A 19,738-nucleotide genomic window follows, 5' to 3' on the forward strand; every position below is an offset into this window, starting at 1 on the left:
TAAAAACATTTCATTAGTCTGGCTCAGCAGATGTTTGCTGCTAACTCTGAAGAGATATTGCTTGTTCTCATTTTGATAAGGCTGGGAAAGGATGAAAATACACATTAGCTCCTTAGCTGAGTGACCACACTGCTTTGGTGTAGCTGCTGACTCCCCCTGCTTTTGTGTCATTTGCTGCCTTACTTCACTTTGACCATTCGTGCAGCTTGGTGGAAGCCTGCTACCTTGGCTCGAGTTATGGCACTGTATGGATTCCCAGATCTTCAGGCAGCCCAGGCGAATTGCTGCTGCTGGTCCAGCAACTGCCTGTGTTGCACGTGTGCGGGGGCACTGCCAAATGTGGAAATGTCCACCTCACAGGGCACAGGCTACGTATGTCGGTGCATGTAGGATATCCCAGCCTGAAATACAGGACATGGAGCTGTTATGAGTTTTCAGCATGGGTAAGTGTGGGATATTGTTTGTTGGTTCGTGGACATGCAGCATTTTAGGACCTGGCCTGCAGTGTTTTAGGACCCATGTGTACCTCATGTAATGGTTAAACAAGAAACTTGGATCTTATGGAAGCCAGGGGTTTTGCTGTGGTTTTGTGAGCAGTTGTTAACAATCCATCTTCCCTATCGGTGTCTGTGTGGGAGGCTTCTTCAATTGTAACAGGTCTTCTCCTGGCTGCTGACAGTCTTATGGCCATCTGGCTGCTGCTGTTCCATTAATAGCACCTTAAGATACTATGCATTTGTAGGGTAAAGAACACATTTCCATGGTTTGGTTTCTCCTGCTGTTCTGGTTATTCAACACTTTTCCCTTCCCATGAGTAACTCCAGAGCCAGCCTGTCTCTGGTACCTCTGTTTCCTTGTGTTTCCCGCCTTTCACTTCTTCTGCAGAAGTAAAGTAAGACAAAAGCTAGGAAACTGGTCACCCAGCTGATGCAAAATTCCAGTTGTGCTTGGAAACAGGTGCTCTTCCTGGACAAATAAATCACCCTTCCACATGTATCCATCGATTCAAGGTGCATTGGAGCTGTTGGTTGTGTGCCAGTGAATCTGCATGTGTGCATGACAGTTGTTCATGAGCGGAAAGTCTGATGGCTTGCAACTGCTGAAAGCAGCAGGATACCTTTTCACAGAAGGACTAGTCAGGCTGGTTGCCACCTACCTGGTTTCCAGCCTTAAAAGCCTTCAATCTTGATTGCATATTGATGTTCGTTAGGAAAGTGGTAGGAAGCAGCAGAGGCAGAAGAGATTCTGGTGTGCAAATTTGGGAAGACCATTTGCATTTGAAAAATCATCTTCACAGGCTCAGGACAGGCTTAGGACCCACAACTTTTCTGCTGGTGGAAGCTGATGTCTATAAGAAAAAAAGAAGATTGTCTGGTTTATTCCTTGGGACTTGAGTACCTTAAATTGTCTGCTGGCAGGATAGTCCTGGAATGATTTTTTTGAGCCTGGACCTCTGTGACTCATCTTCTGCCAAAACAGAAGTTTACAGAGATGATACTGTAAGGCTCCCACAAAAGACTATTGCTCGAAGCTGTATAGATTCCCAGCAGCTTACTGATTGACTCTCAGAGTAGGAAATGAATTATTTTTCTACATCTGCTTTGGAAAAGACCTTAATGGCTATAATCTTAGCACTGCCACAGTGGAAATCAGGAAAAAAGAGCTGGAGGTTTTTGGGACACGAAAAACTACTCAGTAATTTGGTAGCAGACTGACCTGTATGAATTCTTTAGCTGACTAGAAAAACCCCAGTTGTGCCTTGTCCTGTGGCATTAGATGAGGACTGGCAATTACAGCTTGCCCTCTTTTTCTCACTCAGTGTTGCTAGACAGCAACAGCTCCAAACTTGGCACTCGTTTTTCTGTCATCAAACTAAATTTTCATTGTGGTTTCTTTTCTTTTTTTTTTCTTTTTTTAAAAAAAATATTTTATCTGTGATTCTTCCAGTTACCTTCAGGCATAATATTTGCATATAAATTATTCAGTTATAAGAGGAAGGAAAAAAATAACTGTTAGGATTTGTCTGCAGTGGCCCCTTAAACACAAATGCCACCGAAGTCCCTGTGTTGAGTGCCCTGTTCAGGAGGTGCAGGCAGGGCCCAGTGTGGCGCCTCTCGGGTGACCTCTCATCAGGAGCCTCTTGCAAAGCTCTTCAGATACCTTCAGCAGTGCTCGTCTTTCTGGCCTGATAAAGACTGGAGACTGATGGAGACAATCTAAATTCTGCCTTTGGCCTTCAATGTCTTAAAAAAAAGGTTTACTGAAGAGATGAATATGAAGATATTATATTTTAATGTCCACATGACTCATAATGTTCCAAAATGCAGATGCTGGATTAATAGAGTAGGAGATGGAACTTGAAAAAATTTGATGCAATTTGCTTTTAATAAACTTTTAATACTTTTTAAAAAATGTTTTTTTTTCAACTGGGCTGTATTGTAAAGATTACAGAAAACCAAAGCAAGCAATTTCTAAGGGGAGCTCTTCAAAGGTTTGCATTGTTCGTGTTCACACAGTACATTTCTGCAAGGAAGAAAGTTTAATGCTTGTGTTTTAATTGGCTAATTCAGTTACCCCCATCCTTACTCCAGCGTTGAGATTTTTGCTGGCAGGAGCTGGTCATTGAAATGGAAGTGGTCATTAATACAGGTCTCCAGTCTGATTTATTTCTCTGTGGTCTTGGCAGTTGCAGAGATATCTGGACAGCCTTCTTTAAGAGTCCCTTGAAAATTACTGGTTTTAAAAACTACAGAATTGCCTGAAATTCTTTGCAGTATTGACTGTGAGGATGTCTCTGTACACAGAAGTTATTTCAGATTAAGGAGAAATATATTTAAAAAGACAATAATTGCTTTAAAATAGCTTCATATCTGGATATATTTGTTACAGAATAAATCTGCCTTATTTTTCTTCTTTAGCTTAATCCACTTGCAAAACTGACAGGCTTATTTCTTCCAAATATGTTGAGATGCTGGCAGAACCAGCAGCCTGGGACAAGCCTTTCTGGCTTTGGTGTGATAAAGCGGCACTTACGGTCTGCAGGCTGGTTTCTTCGAACACAAAGGGAAATTAGCAGCTGGTGCTTGGTCAGGGGATTTCATTAGCAGCAGGGCTGTAGGGTTCTCATGTCCCAGGTGAGATCACTGGCGTTATGCCTCTGTAATTGAGATCAGTATCTACCCACTTACCGGGAGCAGAGGCAGAGAGTGAGCTGGGGTGTTTTAAATGAGGTGCAAGAAGCGCCAGAGGGAACCTCCTTGGTGTGGCAAAGCTGGTGGGTCCCCACCGCCTCTTGCCTGGGGGGGCTCCCAGCCTCCCGCCACGCTCGGCTCAACCTTTCACACAAAGTAAACCAGTATCTGCTGGAAAACCAGGCTCAGCCCAGGTCTGCTTTGCAAGTTTGCTGTTTGGTTGCATTGTGGAAGAGATATTTTCAGGCTGAAAAGGTGGGCGTTTTGCAAACTGTACCCAACGGTGGAGTCCTAGTGGGAACAGAGCACCCATAAACTGCCTTTCACTGTAGTTGCCAGTGGCTTACACATGCAGCCTGGGTTCGATCTTGCCCACTTTTGTTGATGTAAGAAGTAACAGTGTGCCATTTTCATAAAGATTCATTTTACATGAAGGTGTCCGTCTTGATGGAAACAGTAGACCTTTTCTGCAGATTAAAATTAATTTAAGATTAATAAAAATCAAAATTAATAATTAATTGAGGGGGTTTGTTTTGTTTGTTTGTTTTTCCTAACTGCAAAGCTATATTTCAAGTTTTTCTCTTTGTGTGTCCCATTTTTGCTGAGATGTGTCATGCAGTTTTGTGTCAATTCAAAACCATGTTCTGTGGAAGCTGTACACAGTACTTGTAAATAAAATGGATACCGGCCATTTATCCATGTGTCTGCAGCCCTCATTTCTCCCTCGCTGGTTGCTTTCTTAGTTCCTTGGAGCTAGCTGTTGCAAATAGGCCTGTTTAAAGCTCTCTGTAAGACCAAATGCATCTCTGTGGTGGAGTCTGTCCATCTGCCATGCTCTTTGTTGCAGGTTGGTAATGTTCCTGGCTTGAGTGGCCTTTGGGACCAAAAACTGTGCTTGTCTTTGCAGCACTCATGGACAGGATAGGACTGAGTGTTTTCTTTCATTGTGCTCTGATAGACACCATTTAATTGCGGTGATCCCTGTTACCACTTTGCTCTTTTGACCTCCCATTTTTTTTCAGGTTATTGCCGCTTTCCTAGTCCTGAGTTCTTTTTCTCATTTTTTCTCATTCGTTTTCTTCTAAGTGAATTAATTTTTCACTGAAATATCTACCCAATGAATAAGAAGACATAGTGGTGCAGTGACATGTATGCAACATGTGAAGTCCAAATATCAGGTTGGCAGTGTGGTGTGAGGGTAGGAAGCAAGAGGAAGGGTGGGGAGGTAGAAGAAGAGAAAGGTACTCAGGCCCAAAGGAATGCAATTTCTCTTGAGGAAATTCCTTTTGTTGGTGTTGAAATATGTTTTTCTAGATATAGTGAAATAAACAAAAATGGAAATGACTTAATTTTCCTTTTTTTTCTCCCAACTCTATACCCAAATGGGCAGGTGAAACAGGGATGAAAGATGCATGGGCGAAGAGAGCTCTGGGAAGGATACAAACTTCACATTTCTGCAACTCACTCTATCATGTGTCAGAAGAATTTTCAATCTAGTTTATGACTGGATTAGCTAAACTTTAAAGGAAAATTACTCAGTGGACTTCAGTTAATATTTTTACCTTGTAGATGGCATTTTCTTTACAAATACATATGTAGTTGCCACATGCAAAATTCACATATGTATCTGTCATGACCAGAAATGGTCTTTCATGCTTTAACCCCAAGGCAGTGCCAGTGTTCCCTGTATGGATTTACAGCTGTTCAGCTCCTCAGAATGGCTCTTGCAGTGTGGACTTGACTCTTTGCAAGAGTTCATTTCTCAGAGTCCTGAACTTTCTGAGTGCTTAGCTCAAAAAGCTGTTTGTTTCAGATTTGTCTGCTGTCTTACAAAGAGTAATGCCCTGTTCGTAGTTAAAAGGCCTGTCTTCTCTCAGCACATTTTTGGTACAAGGCAATGTGTTCCTTTTTTCACGTGGTCTGAAATGTTGAACAGTGGGCACATACTGGTCCCCCTTTTTATGGATGCAAATCATTCAGGCATTGATTTTTCACTCCATGTCTGAAAGGGCTTGAGATTATCTGTCCTTGCCAAATTTCAAGTGTATCCAGTAACGCTGGGACACAAAGGCTGTTCACAGAGAGGTGACAACAACTTGTTTCACACTATGAACATTTATTTTTCTTCCTCTTAAAGTCTTTATGTTCTGTCTGCATTTTGCAAACTGCAAAACCATGGTTTTTTTCCTTTACTGCTTCGCTGATGGAGAACAGACCAGGAAAACATAATCTAAGAAGGTCAAGTCTGATAAAGTAATAAACAATTTAAAAATACTACCCAGAGCAGGCAATTTACCTAAGTGTTTAGTGTCAATTCTAGCTTTAATTTCTAAGCTTAACTCTCAAAAAAATGTGGGAATTTTTCATAGAGTTTTCTATAAGAAATATTTTTGGTGGAAATTGCAACACTGCTTATAACTAAACTAGAACCCTTTAGGAAAGCTCTTGATGAAATTTTATTTAACCTGATTTATGTATTTTACATTCATGGTTATCACTGTAATAGGAATTAACTTTCAAATACTTGCAAACCATTTTCGCTCTGCATGGGTGGGAAGAATTATGCCCTTACCTGAAGAGAACAGAAATTCACGTTGAATTGTGCTGGAAAAAGTTATGTGTTTCAGAAAAGGTGAAATCTGAGTCCTTTTTGAAGTTGCTGTGAAGAAAACACCTTGTATGAGCGCTAGTTCTGTGTTTCATAACGTTATAAAAAATGAGCTTGTGTTGTACAACAAAGAAATCCCCTAAAAACCTAGAAATCCAGATAAATGAAAGTTGGCATTTTTTTAGTATTTGTTTTCTATAACATGGCCTACAGACACTGCATCACAGCAAAATGAAATATTCAGCGCCGTTTTCCCTGTACAAATACCTAGCAGCCTCTTCTGAAAAGCAAACAGAAATTCACCTCAGTCACCTGAAGACATCACATAATGCTTCACAGGAAAGATCCACCACCTCATAAAAAATAATGTTTGATATTTGACCTAAATCATGCCCCCTCCAAGCAGTTAAAAGACCTTTGCTCTCCTGTGGCGGGAGGGCTCCCTCCATCTTGGAGGGGTGCATTGGGCAGCCCATAGCTGGTGTGAGGGCGCGCAGGTGGGATGGTGACCACCCTGTCAGATCTGTCCCAGCCATTTTTGGTTCATTGGGCAGTTGGAGGGCTGCCTGGGGACACAGGAGACATGGGCTGTGGGTCTAAGCCATCCCTAGTAGGGGAGATTTGGGGACTGCACCCTGGGCTAACGGGTGCTTGGCGAGGTTGAGGTGGTGTGTGGCCAGCCATGGGCATTGGTGATGCTGGCCTCTGTGGGACAGGGCTGGGGTGGATGGGAAAAGCAGGTGGGGGTTTTATGCAAAAAAATGCCTTCTCCTTCCTTTGGGAGCCAGGTCCCTGTGATTTTCAAGAGGGAGAGTGCTCAGTTATGCAGGTAGATCAGGTCAGCCGACGTGCTCTTTAGATGCATCATCTTTGAGGTGTTGGCTGTTTCCTCCATGTTGCTGGTAGAGACTTATCCGTTGTCAGCCAAGAAATTTGCAGGATATTATGCTGCCAGTTGAATTTTTTCTCTGTATGCATGAAGTAAACCATCCGTGAGCTGACTTGTAAAAGTTGTCACCTTCCTCTGTAACAAAGTTAAGGTGAAAATTTTAAAGACCAGATCACTGCAGGATGATGAAATGCATGCAAATAGAAATGAGAAACTTTCTGAACTGGGTGTTTGTCTTTCATGTTATTAAGCTCAGTCATTTGTGAACTGTTAAAACTGGAAAATAGTAAGTAATGGTGGATGCTCAATAGTTTTTATTTCCATACAGGGTTTGCTTCTGAGATTGCTTATTGGCCTGGCTTGAGTGATCTGTTGAGCTTACACCTCTTTAAAATACATCTTAACTTCTTAATCATCTTACTCTTATGAACTAACCTTGAATTATTTTATTTTTTTTTTAATATAGTTTTCCCTACACAAAATGGAAAGGTTGCCATAGTGACTGGAGGTGCTAAAGGAATTGGTTACCAAACTGTGAAGCATTTGGCAAGACTTGGCATGCACGTTATAATAGGTAAAGTAATTATTTTCTTAATGTGAATGGGGATTTTGCTTCAGAAACGTTTTTTTTTTTTTTAAGGAATATTTTCTTTCCAGCATAAGTAAAGATATGGCAGATGAAGGCAGGAGAGGGTTTTGCTAGCATTTAGCACAAGTAAAAATTAGGTTTATGTTTTGCTTTGAAAGATCTCAAAGAAAAGTGGATGAAATTTTTTTTTCTGCAAAACTTGCAGCAACTGGATTGCTTTATATAAGAAGTTAACAATAAGGTCATGAAAAACCTTAAAAATATGGGCATTACAAAAATATTTTATTATCTTGTTACTGAGGATGGACTATGCTTCAATGTTAGGGTGCATGTCTTCATTAAGAGGAAATCTAATGAAAGCCTGGAAGGAATTATTCCAGTGTGTGGGATGATCTGCATTATAAGGGCAGAGGAAGCCCTTGTAACTTCATCCATGTAAATATCGAACATTTACTTCTCAGTTTGTCACTGTAGGTGGCCTTAGTAGGCAAGGCAAGGAAATAAATACCATGAGAAGTTCTTTTTTGTCAGTCTGAGATGGACTGGACAACTCACCTTCTGGAGATGTCTGTTTATCTCCATTGATAATAAAGACTTTATAAAGATGACTATGTTAGACTGAGACATCTGAAGTTAAGATGGGTCAATTTCTGTAGGAACTCCAAAAATGTCCTGAGCCTACAATTTCTTCTCTCCACTACAGACAATATTGGTTAGATGTTTTTTTCCTATTTTTGAAAGCTTTCTGTATTATACAGGGTGTTTCGAAAAGATGGACCCAATTTCAAAGGTATCACGACTTCAAATTGTGTCCATATTTTTGAAACAACCTGTATATGTATGCGCTAATAGAACTATTGTTATAAACCTATATGTAACATTATGAATACTCATATGTTTAAAATGCTACATTTTGGTCCTTTCATCTTTCTTTAGCTAGATTTTTTCCTAAAACACTGTAACTTTTACAGCCTAAAGTCACTGAATGTTGGTATTTCATAATACACTAGCACAGCGGTAATGCCATTTTATTTAGCTTTTATACAAAATGTGCTCTCTCTAAGGTTTGTAAACACATCTTAAAACCACAAATAAACAAGAAAACCCTCATACCAAACAATAAACAAGAGCATAGTAGCCACGTCTCCTTAGTGCAGTCAGTAACACTAATGGAGTTGCCCTAGAATTGTACGAGTGTAATGTGGAATACCACTTCTTCGTACGTGTTTTAATAGATATGTCAAAACCAAACATCTACAAAATGCAAGCAGGTGCTGGTATATGTGGCTAGATGATAGATGTCGCTAGTGTAGCTAGATGTAGGTAATGATGTCAGCATTAATATTTCACTAAAGAAGTAGCTTTTCGTGTTTATGTTGGACTGCAAAAATCTACTCAGTGGGGAAAAAAGGCCAATTTTCTTCTCTTTGCATAGGATATTTTGTGTAACAAAACTCACTGTGAGATGTTTGGGAAAGGGAAGGTGATATTTAGTTACAAAATCACTAAATAAGCTGGGTTTTTTTTCAACTCACACTCAGCTCATCATAGATCTCATTCACTCACACTCACACCCGTACTCTTACAAGCACCAAGAGGTGTGAGCTCATGTCGTCTGGTGAGTGTCACTTGTGTGCAGTGTGACAAAAGATGCGGCAGCTAGTGAGTCCTTATCCTGTCTCTGTGGTTCTGCTTGATCAGAAATGACAGGTCAGTTTACAGACAGGTCTTTTATATCCTTTAGGAGTTGTCAGCTCTTAGTACATTATTCATTGTCTGGACTATACAGGCTGTGTCTATAACTTATTTTCTGGGTGGGCTAACAGGAAAGGTAATGAATGATATGGGTGAAATGCTGCTACCTGGATGTTATCCTCCTGCTGGCAGAGTGCATGGTCATCTGCTGGCAAGTCCTCTGTGCTGTGGCCTTGACATAAACAACATAGTAACAGTGTCCTAGAAACATGTTCTTTATTTTCAATGAGGGGCATTATTTTAAATCTTTGCTCCACTCTTTCTTCTGGTGCTTACAGATACACACACTTCCATTCACTTTTCAATTGTACCGACCTTAATATTTGCATTACAAGTCTCTACAACTGTAAATTAATGAAATTAATTATAGGAAGCATTTGATGAGTAAGATTTTCGACTGATTCAGTTATTTCAGGCAAACAGTGACCTAAGCACTGAGCCCGATGAGTCACAGCCATCTTCTTGTCCTGTGAAATTCTTCAAAGCAAAGAAGCCCTGTCAGTAGAATGGATAGTCTCAGGCTTTGTTCCAGCTGCAAGATTAAAACAGTCTCAAAAGCACATTAAATGCAATGACCTTCCATCCTTGTTGCTAACTGTTGGCCCCAAGTGTTCAGAGTATGCTTAAAATACCTGCTGGCACATTGGCATGCATTAACACATTCAGCTTCAGGCCAGACAAGCAAAGATTTAAGCCTCAAATAAGACAGCAAGTGTGCTCAAGCTTTCTACTCTAGAAACATTTTCACACTGAACTTATGTGAAAAAAGTCTGGATGTTAGGAGAATTTGGGCTTGCAAGGGAGGCTCGTGTAGCTCACAGTCAATCTTGCCCATTCACTGACTGTTTCCTTCCCATTACGAGGATTGAGTAATGGGAATATTTAGCACTGAAGAATGATATCCCTGCAGCAGGCAAATGAATCAAACCTGAAGGTCTAATGTGAGGATGATTCACCATTTGTGATGGATGTGATTTTGACTCCGTTTGACATTTTAGAGGAGTAAATGTTTGAGGAGTAACTTACTTTTAAATCCAGTCTGCCAATGGAATGAGGAAAACAAGTAAGTAGAAAGCGTGTTACTTTGTGGAACATGGATAGACACCATGTGAAAAGGCAGTATGCTCACCCAGAGCATTTTCAGCAAGCAGTTGCATGGCGCTTCTACAGCTTCGTCTTTTCCAGTCCCAGCGCTGGTGCACACGAGTCCTTTCTCCCACTGATGGTCTCCCCCTGCGGATGCTCTTGCTGGGAAAAAAAAAAGTTGGCCTGAATCCTGAAATGCTGAATGTAATTTTCTATGGATTTGTTTGGTAGATTTCATTGAGACTATTTACCAGGCTGTGATAGCATTACTCACAGTCAGCAGGGCTTTTACTCAGGAAAATCTCATGACAGACTGTGAAAGCTACTGCCAGTTGTGAGTCTTCAGAGTGAAGCCACACTGGGAGCTCCTGCTCCCTCCTAGCAATTTACTGCTTGATAAATAATCCTGCAATTTCATTTTCAGAGAGAGAAGGGAAATGACACACTGTCTTTGGTGCCTACTGACCAGTGACTGACACTGAAGATGGTGTTTCGTGCGCACTTACAAATAAATATGCTCTTAACAGCAAGGACATTGAAAAACAAGACATTCCAGTCATAAAACCCAGTAGGTTCAGCTCCGTTTCACAGTGTTTTGTGTATCTGAATTTAGACTGACTAGAAGCATAAACTCTTCATATTCCTTCCACCCTTCATCACTGGGGTTTAATTTAAGAGGATTCTGTGAATGCATGTTACAATTGTTGACTTTAAAAGAGAGACCTTTTTCTCAGTATAATAATAAAAGAAGGCTGGAAAAAAAATGTGTGATAATATCTAATATAGAAACTTTGATAATCCTGTCTGATAATGGTGAATGAAAATCAAAAGATTTCCAGCTTGACAATGTTACACATATGCTGCTTGGTATAAAACACCAGGTTCAGGACAGTGTAATCAATCTTTAGTGTCTGAGTATGTCGGTGTCACAATTTCCTAAGACTGGCTCATATTCTGAAGCAAACAGTCTCATTATCTTTATATATATGTGTATATATATTCAAGTGACTTATTTGAACCATGCAATTTTGGCATAAACAAATGTAGTTCCATCACCAAACTCAGCACTTGCGTGTGACCTCTGTAAGCCCTGCAGGAGACCAAGTAAGAGATATTTCTGTCATCTCTTTCATTCACATTAGTTTCTAATTTTCAAGCTGGACTCTCTGCACTATAAATCAGACAATTCTTATATTGTATAATACTGCAAAGCGACTTTAGAAGGAGAATTAAACCGTATCAAGCTGGTGCAATTGTTCATTTTGAAAGATGGTTTGATTTAATTTCAATTCCTAAAAATTTATATGGAGTAATTTAATAGTCTTTTCTCACCATACATAGATGTATGAGGAGCCTGACTTATAATTTTTTCTATAAAAGTATTTATTTTCCTAATTTTAGGCCAGGTTTTGTTAGGACTGAATGAGTTGTAGAGTTAGTCAAGAAGTGTCAAAATGTAACCAGCCTTTTAAAAGTGGATGATGTTTTCCTTTTTCATTGAGAAAATGCATAAAGATTGCCTTATAATTGTCATTCAGTTCAGTTTTTAATGTATCAGTACACTGTAATCAGGGTTATGAAAAACTCTACTTACAGTGTTGTCTGTTATTTATACGCTTTGCATGTGCATGCAGCCGTACACAGCCACACAGACTTCCAAATCCATAATAATTTCATCGAGCATATTGGTCCCTAAGTTCTGTTTGAACAGAGTCACTGTCCTTGCTTTAAAAAGACTCTTCCCTTTTTAAAAAAAATATGTATTTGTTTACGTTCATTCATTTTTAACATCCCACCTGTAAAATGCATAGGTTTCTTTTATAATTGGTTGTGGTTTAAGACTACTTATTTATGAACAAACTCCTTACAGTATTCCTTGGGACATTTGAAACTATTATTAAAATAGAGACAAATATCTGAAAAGACAGACTACAAGAATTCTTTTTTGGACAGTAATCATCTAAAGTAGAAATGTAACTCAATTGACTGTGCAGGTGTATTGCATAGTAAAATACTTTGATTAACTGAGCTAAACTATCAAGTGGATGAGAGAGATTTGGGTTGATATGGTTTGTTTGGACTTTTAGTAAACTTAAGGCAAAATTCCAAATGCTGTTATGGTACACAGCCCAAAGGATAAGTACTAATGTCACTACATTCATACAATAACATTGCATGTTATGACAGAACGTAGACATAAAGGTTTATTTTTTTAGTAGAGAGGGTGTTACCACTGGAGTTCAACAGGGACATGTGTTAGAACCTGTGCTTTCAATGTATACTTTTAGAGGAGGACCAGATAGTGAAGTGACAAGTCTTTCACATTGTATTATTATAAATTATTCAGGGTAATAAAGACCAGGGACGTGTGTGAAGAACTGCAGAAGAACCGTAAGAAGCTGAGTGTTAAAAGGCATGTATAATTCAATATAGGTCAATATGGAGTGATGGACATGGGGAAAATTCCTAACTCCAGAAAAAGAAATGATGGGTTCTCTGTTGATCCTGTCATCATCTTGGAGGAATATCTTTGGATTAAACTATTCTATGAAAACTCAGTGTTCAATAGCTTGCAGAAACCAAAACAAATATTAGAAAATTTTAGAAAAGGAGTAAATAAAATAGACAATGAGTTGATTCAACTGCATGGATCCTTTGTGTGCCAGCACCTTAAATGCGGTGTTGAGTTCTGGTCTGCCTATTTCAAAATGGATAGCATAAAAGTTTGAAGAGTCTAGAGGAAAACAAGCTTATCAATGGTACGGAGAAACATCCTTATGAGGAGCAGCCAAATGGATTATGAGTCTTCAATGTGAAAATGTGTTCTGTACAGGCAACTGCTGTTCACTGTCTCTTCTAAAAGAAGGGTGTAAAATGAGCAGCTAAAAAAGTTACAGTGCTTAGAAATAGCAGAGCAATGATTATAAACTCAATATAAATACTGTACCACCCATCAGAAAAGAATTTAAAACCGTCTAAAACAAACCACTGTGATTAAAAACATAATCTCTCAATAGCATAAAAGTATTTCAAGACTAGTGCCTTCTGCATAGGACCTTAAATCATCTTTCCTACAGAAGTGTGTGGTGGGCAAATATGAGTATTGAGCAGTTTTAGGAAGGATGTTGTGCATAGACCAGTGAGTGTGATTTTTATATTGAAAAAAATGTCAGGCATTATAAAAATACAGAGTTTAATATGTTATGATAAATTTTGGAAGAGTTAGTGCAATTTTTTTCTAGACATTTGTTTAAATTGTTAGTTAAGCATTTATTAAATGCTTTGAAGAATCTAACAACTGTGTGAATTAATTTAATCTTGATTTTTAAAAAGCTTTTGGCAAGGTTTGTGCCAAAAGATTTTTAAGTGGCTAGGTTACCTTGAGAAAAGAGAAAGATCTCTTGTAGATTAGTAACTGATTAGGAGACAGAAAGCAATGTTTAGGAGTTATTTGTAAGCTTTGATTTGGAGCAAAGGAACTCCTGATCCCATAGGCATATGTTCGGTACATTTATTAAAGATAGTTACAGAAAAAAGGTGAGCAGTGAGATGATGCATTTTGCATGGATGTGTCAAATTAATTTGACTATTGATAATTAAGGGATTTGATCTTCTGACACACAAGAAGAGGCTGAGAGAGCTGGGGCTGTTCAACCTCAGAGGAGATGGCTCAGGGGGACATTTTCCATGTGTATAAAGACCTGATGGGAACAGTAAGGAAGATAGAGCCAAGGTTTGCTCAGTTGTGCCCATAACTGGATGAGAGGGAATGGGCGCAAACCAAAACACTGGAAATTTCATTGAAGCATAAACCTCCACTTTTTTTTTATGTTGAGGAGAGTCAAACACTGTCACAGGCTGCCGAGAGAGTGTTCATCCTTGGAGATACTAAAAGCTTGACTGGACATGGTCCAGGGTAACCAGCTGTAGCAGGAGGTGGGACTGGATGGTCCCCAAACGTACCTTGTGAAATCTTAACCACTATGAAGAACGGGGAACAGTTCACACAATGTTGAATGACTGAGTTATGAAGGAATGGATAAATATACAGTGTCAGTAAATGCAAATATTAATACTACATATGAGGAGAAACAACCACACCTATGTATATATATTTATATAGAATCTAAATTGTGATTTACTGTTGAAAGCTCTTTGCACATCATATTTGATATTTAATGCCAGTCATAAAGGCAAATATAATCTTATTACTTAGCAGGAAAGAAGATGAAAACAGGACATGAAGAGTCCCTCTTCCTTTGTAGAAATCATAGGTTCATCCTCTTGTGAATAATCAAAAGGAGTTTAGTCAAACTGCAAAAAAAAGAGGGAGGGTGAGGAGAATGGGATGGCTCTGTGCAAGGCAGAGCTAATAAACAAAGGTTCTACCGCTGGCAAACAGATGACTAAGGTGTGATATATAACTATGCATGTGAATGAGAAGTGGTTATTCCCCGTCTAATTGTACACAAACTAGAGAACATCCAACAAAAAAATAATTAGAAAAAAACTAAACAACCTGCTGATGTACAACTTTATAATGTGACTAAGTGGGCTGCATCAAAAGGAGTGTGGCCAGTGGGTTGAGGGAGGCGATTCTGCCTCTGTTCTCCCCTCTGATGAGACCCTGCCTGGAGTCCTGTGTCCAGCTCTGGGGCCCCCACTGTATGAAGGACATGGACGTGTTCGAATGAGTCCAGAGGAGGCCACAAAAATGGTCAGGGCTGGAACATTCCTCTTATGAAGACAGGCTGAGAGAGCTGGGGTTGTTTAGCCTGGAGAAGTGTCCAGGGAAACCTAAAAGGAGCCTTCCAGTACCTAAAGGTGACCTATGAGAAAGCTGGAAAGGGACATTTTCAAGACCATGTTGTGATAGGACAGGAGGCAATGGCTTTAAATTGAAACAGAGTAGATTTAGATTAGATATGAGGAAGAAATTCTTCACTGTGTGGTTGGTGAGGCACTGGAAGAGGCTGCCTAGAGAAGTTGTGGATGCCCCATCCCTGGAGGTTTTCAGGAACAGGTTGGTTGAGGCTTTGAGCAACCTGGTCTAGTGGAAGATGTCCCTGCTCATTGCAGGGAGGTTGGAACTAGCTGATCTTTAAGGTCCCTTCCAACCCAAACCATTGCCAGATTCTAGAATTCTATGAAGTGCATCGAAACTCACAGAGCCTGTTGTCCCTGAACACTTTGGTGGCCAAGTGCTTGAATGAATTGAAAGTGCAATTAGATGATGTAGTGGAGGACAGATTCATTGAGAGACAAGGTGTGCCCTTTGAAGCTTCTTGCTACTGGGAAAGTGTGCTGGAAAATACCACTCCTGGAATTAATGCTGTCACTTATACCTTTTCCTTAAGTACCTGCTACAGGTTTTTGCTGAAAACAGGGTACTTGGTTTGATAAACAGGGACCTTCTTCTCATTGGAACAGCTGGGTTTCTGAAGCCTAGGGCAAGAATGATGATTTATTTTCTCTTTTGCAAACTGACATTCTCTTCCTTATTCAGTTTTGCTTCTTTACTCAAAGGGAACACTTAGAATGAAATTTTTGCCTTTCATGTCAAGAACACACGTATTTAATTGTGGCTGTGTATGATGAACAGGATGACAAAGGACGTGTGATGTCTCTGGGCATGTGGAAGCTTTGTATCATTCTCTCAATGATTTTTTTATACCAGGTCACTTCCTAATACCTGGCTTTATTGAATAACAAATTCTCGACTTGGAAGTTTGGTGGGTGACACTCAAGATCTACATTCCTTTTTCCTAAACAAGACTTTTTTTTTTTTTAATTGAAGACATTATCAATTTTTTCTTTTTTTTTTTTTAAATCACTCATATTGTACTGAGTTCAAATTTCTCATCCTCAGATCTTTTTGGGGGCAGTCATTCCTCTCTCTTAGGAACATGGTATTTGTTGTGCGGTGCCATGCAAACTCACAAAATCATAATCCTCATAACATCAACTGATGCAACTTTGTTTTTCTCTTGAGGCTTTGTGGGTACTCTTGCAAGCCCTGTCTTCAGGCTGGCACTGCAACGAAATCAGTTCCTCTTCAGTCATAATGAGGATTATGGTACTCTGAGGAGGCACCTTAATTTGAATTTCCAGTTGGAATCTTTTTTATATTCTGTTGCACAAAGACACCTAACCATTACCCTCTACAACTCCTTAATCAGATGGTATACATCTATACAGAATTTATTACCATCCTGCCAAGCTTATCCTGGTGATACATGTATACATTAGAGTCTGGGCACCACATCTGAAGTCTGGTTAATTCAAGTGGTCAGAGGGGAGGAAGGAGGGCCATGGGGCAGGCTGCAAACCCTGGAAAGTCATTAATTGTTTCAGGGATTAACTGATACATAATTATGGCTAAATAATTCAGGAGATGAGTGTTTACCTCAAGTAGACAGTTTCCCCAGGCACTGGTGAAGGAGGGGGCTGCACTTGTCAGAGGCTGGGGTGCGTGGGGAGGGCTGGGGGGTGATGTGCTGGGTTTGCCACAGCAGGGTTCACTGCAGGCTGAGGGTGCCTTGGTGCACAGGCAGCTCTTAGGCTCCAGGCTGGAGGTGTCGGGTCTTTCTCTGGACCACCACGTCCTGGGTGGTTTGCATCTTCTTGGTGTTATCTCAAAACGTTTTTGTATTTTGTTTTTGTGTTACTTTGCTGAAAGCTGGGAAATTCTCCTCCTACTAACTCTGGTTTGTGGTTTTATTCACTACAGGCTGCATCATTGTTCACAAACTATTTTAAAGTTCTTTATAATGCCCTGCAGTATTTTCCCTTGAAACGTCAAGATTACAAATTTCTAGTTTTGCAAAACAGCAATTGGAAAAGGTCTTTCTTTTTTATTTGGATCAATTTTGTCCATAAATTATGAGTGTGAATAGCTATTATTCTTTTGGAGAGATTTTCACATTCAAAGAAATTAAAAATATTTCATAAAGAGTACATAGAGATGTATCAGGACCCCTTAACTAGTGATAGTGTAAATGTTCCCCAGCCAAGCTGTGTTTCTATGGGCTGTGTTTTTGTCATTATTATTCAGGCTGAGCAGTCCTCTGTGATAATTCTATTGAAATCCCTGAAATAACTTTTAGAGTTTGGATCTACTTAAGTGATTAAGATGATGGAGCATAACCTTTAGGGTAAGATCCAAAGCCTATTGGCACTGATAAAAATTTGTCTATATACTTCTGTGACAGTTTTAGATAAATGTTGAGGTATTTGTGTAGATGAATGTTGAAGACAAGAGTAATTTTTTGGACTAAAAGTTGTATTTAAATCTATTTTCTTTTCTTTTCTTTTTCTTTTTTTTTTTTTTTTTTTTTAACGTGAGTTTCAGTTTTATGCTAAGAATTAGGATTTTCCATGTCATTCAAATGTCACCTTGTTTTATACAGGTGCATCCATTCAGACTTGAATAAATTTTTGTGTCATTAGTTTTATTTTCAGAATTGATTGTAGTCAGCATTGTTTCTGAACCAGTCTCACCTGATTTTTTCAGTATTCTGTGGGGACTAAGTAGAAGAAAAACAACAAATAGGGCACTGAACAGCTTGCATAGACAATTATTGAGACAACTATATCTATTTTGAGTTCCCAACAGACAGTTTAAATTAGCATGAAAAGCAAATTTATTACGGTTTGGGGTACTTTGATGATCTAAGCTCTCAAGACATCGAATCCCTTTTCTCAAAGCTTTTGTTCAGGTTCCCTCACTGCATATAAAAAACATGATCTGTCTTCCCATTCTTATCCTCCCCTTAAAACCACTTTAATACAGAGTAGGCAGATCTTACACTACAGACGTTATAGTGCTTAAAATGGATAAATTCTGACATGGATGAATTCTGGCACGTCAAACATGTGAAAATTATGGTGAGTCATTGGGAAAAAGTCCAACCAGAGGGTTCTCCTATGTATCACAAAGTTTTTTAAAGACTCACTGCAAATATGCTGCTGAGGATCTAAACCAGCTGAGAGTGGTAAGAATTTGACCCTCGTGTAGTAGACTGTCCCCATCCTTAATTCAGACCATGTACTCCGGTTCAGTGCACTTGAAAGCTGTGACCTTCAGTAACTCATCTTCATCAAGAAGACACAAATTATTTTTGATTTTTTCTAACCTAAAGCCTATTGCATTAGCTTGGTGACTTTAAATGTATTTATGAATTTCAAATAATTAATGTGGTTCTTAAAAGGGGCTTGTTCTTCTTCATGCCTACCACTCACTTTGCTTCAAGGGTGGCAGAAGTATCTACCAGGAGAGAAGCAGTAGAACAGTGGCATGGCCCTTTCCTCTCCCACCCATCCTCAGCAAGAGGATGCTGATCTCCTTAAGCTAACTCAGAAGCACAGTTTACTCTCCCGGACTTATGGTATCTTTCTTATACTGGTGTCTTTGAACTTTTGTTAAGGATTTTGGTCATTGGCTCAGTGTCTTTATTCTTTCTTACAGGACTTTCTTTGAAAGAAGTATTTCAAAAGCCTCTATTACAGTCACAGCTTTAACTGAAGTTATTTCAATTTTGTGATACTCAGGCCTCCAGAAACTGTTTTTTAAATTCTCTGTTGAATCAGGCTGGAAACAGAGATTCAGAATTACTGTTTAGCAAAATAATTATTTTTTCCCAGTGGTCTAGAGTGAAAAATATGCAAATATGAATAAATGAGCTCATTTGGAAGGCACTGAGCTTTAATGAATAACCATTTATGTAACAGCAAAATAAAGAAAATTAAAATTTGTTGTGAACACAAGCTCTTTTAAAAGAACAAATTAAGTAAACATACTGAGAGTTAAATCAAGACACTGGAGGCTTTAATAAGCCTGTTCTTTGCATGCAGAGTGCTGAATGAAAGAGGAATCAAATAAGACCTTCACAGAATTGGCGTCAAAGTGGTTTTGTTTCTAGCCTAACTCCATCCGGTGTAATAACACACTGAGTTTGAAATCTTACTCTAGTACATCACTTGAGGTGAAACTGTGAGGAAAATTGATCCCTTGCCCATAACTCCTGTGCACAGATTTCCCCAGAAATGACAGTTTCACTTTAGGGTTTGTTTGTTGATGCTGTGTCTATATCTGGAAATTAGTACCAAGCTGAATGTTTCTGTTCTGTATAAGGCTGGATGGCTTTAAAGGGGAAAAATAACAACAGCAAGAAGAGTATACTGCAAATGTCTGCGTTTTTCTGTGTGTTCATTTATTTGCTTGTTTCTTTTTTATTTTCTTTCCTTCTTGGTCATTCTGAGCAATATAATTCCAGAGTTAATGGAAGTTATAGAGAACTGTTATAGACCGGTATGATTTCAGGTTTCATGTGAGAATTATTTTCTCTTTGCTATCTGGAATGGTAAATGCCTTTATTTTGTCTATTTACATAAATAATGAGTCTTCTTACATAACATAAAAACAGAGATGTGCTGCAAATCATTGGTTTTTACTGCAGAACCACAGCAAAAACTCCATCCTCCAAAGAATGCCTTAGCCTACCCCCTCAAAGTCATTGGGTTGTTCCAAAAATCTCCATTCAGTGCTCCGAGCCTGCAGCTAGTGTGGCCGATGGATGACGCATGACCTGTCTCAAAGGGCTTACTCCTACTTTTTGAAC

At 39.2% G+C, this 19,738-nt stretch overlaps 1 protein-coding gene across 1 annotated transcript in view; it reads left to right on the plus strand.

Moving 5' to 3' along the window:
- The window catches only part of DHRSX (dehydrogenase/reductase X-linked), a 167,597-nt gene that overhangs the window by 30,625 nt on the left and 117,234 nt on the right, over nt 1–19,738 (plus strand). Inside the window, exon 2 of the mRNA XM_065855771.2 lies at nt 7,155–7,262. Within this exon, the coding sequence (XP_065711843.1) occupies nt 7,155–7,262 (108 nt within the window). The remainder of the gene's footprint in view (nt 1–7,154; nt 7,263–19,738) is intronic.

The sequence above is a fragment of the Patagioenas fasciata genome, chromosome 1 (assembly GCF_037038585.1).
Source record: "Patagioenas fasciata isolate bPatFas1 chromosome 1, bPatFas1.hap1, whole genome shotgun sequence".
Classification (NCBI taxonomy): Eukaryota; Metazoa; Chordata; class Aves; order Columbiformes; family Columbidae; genus Patagioenas; species Patagioenas fasciata.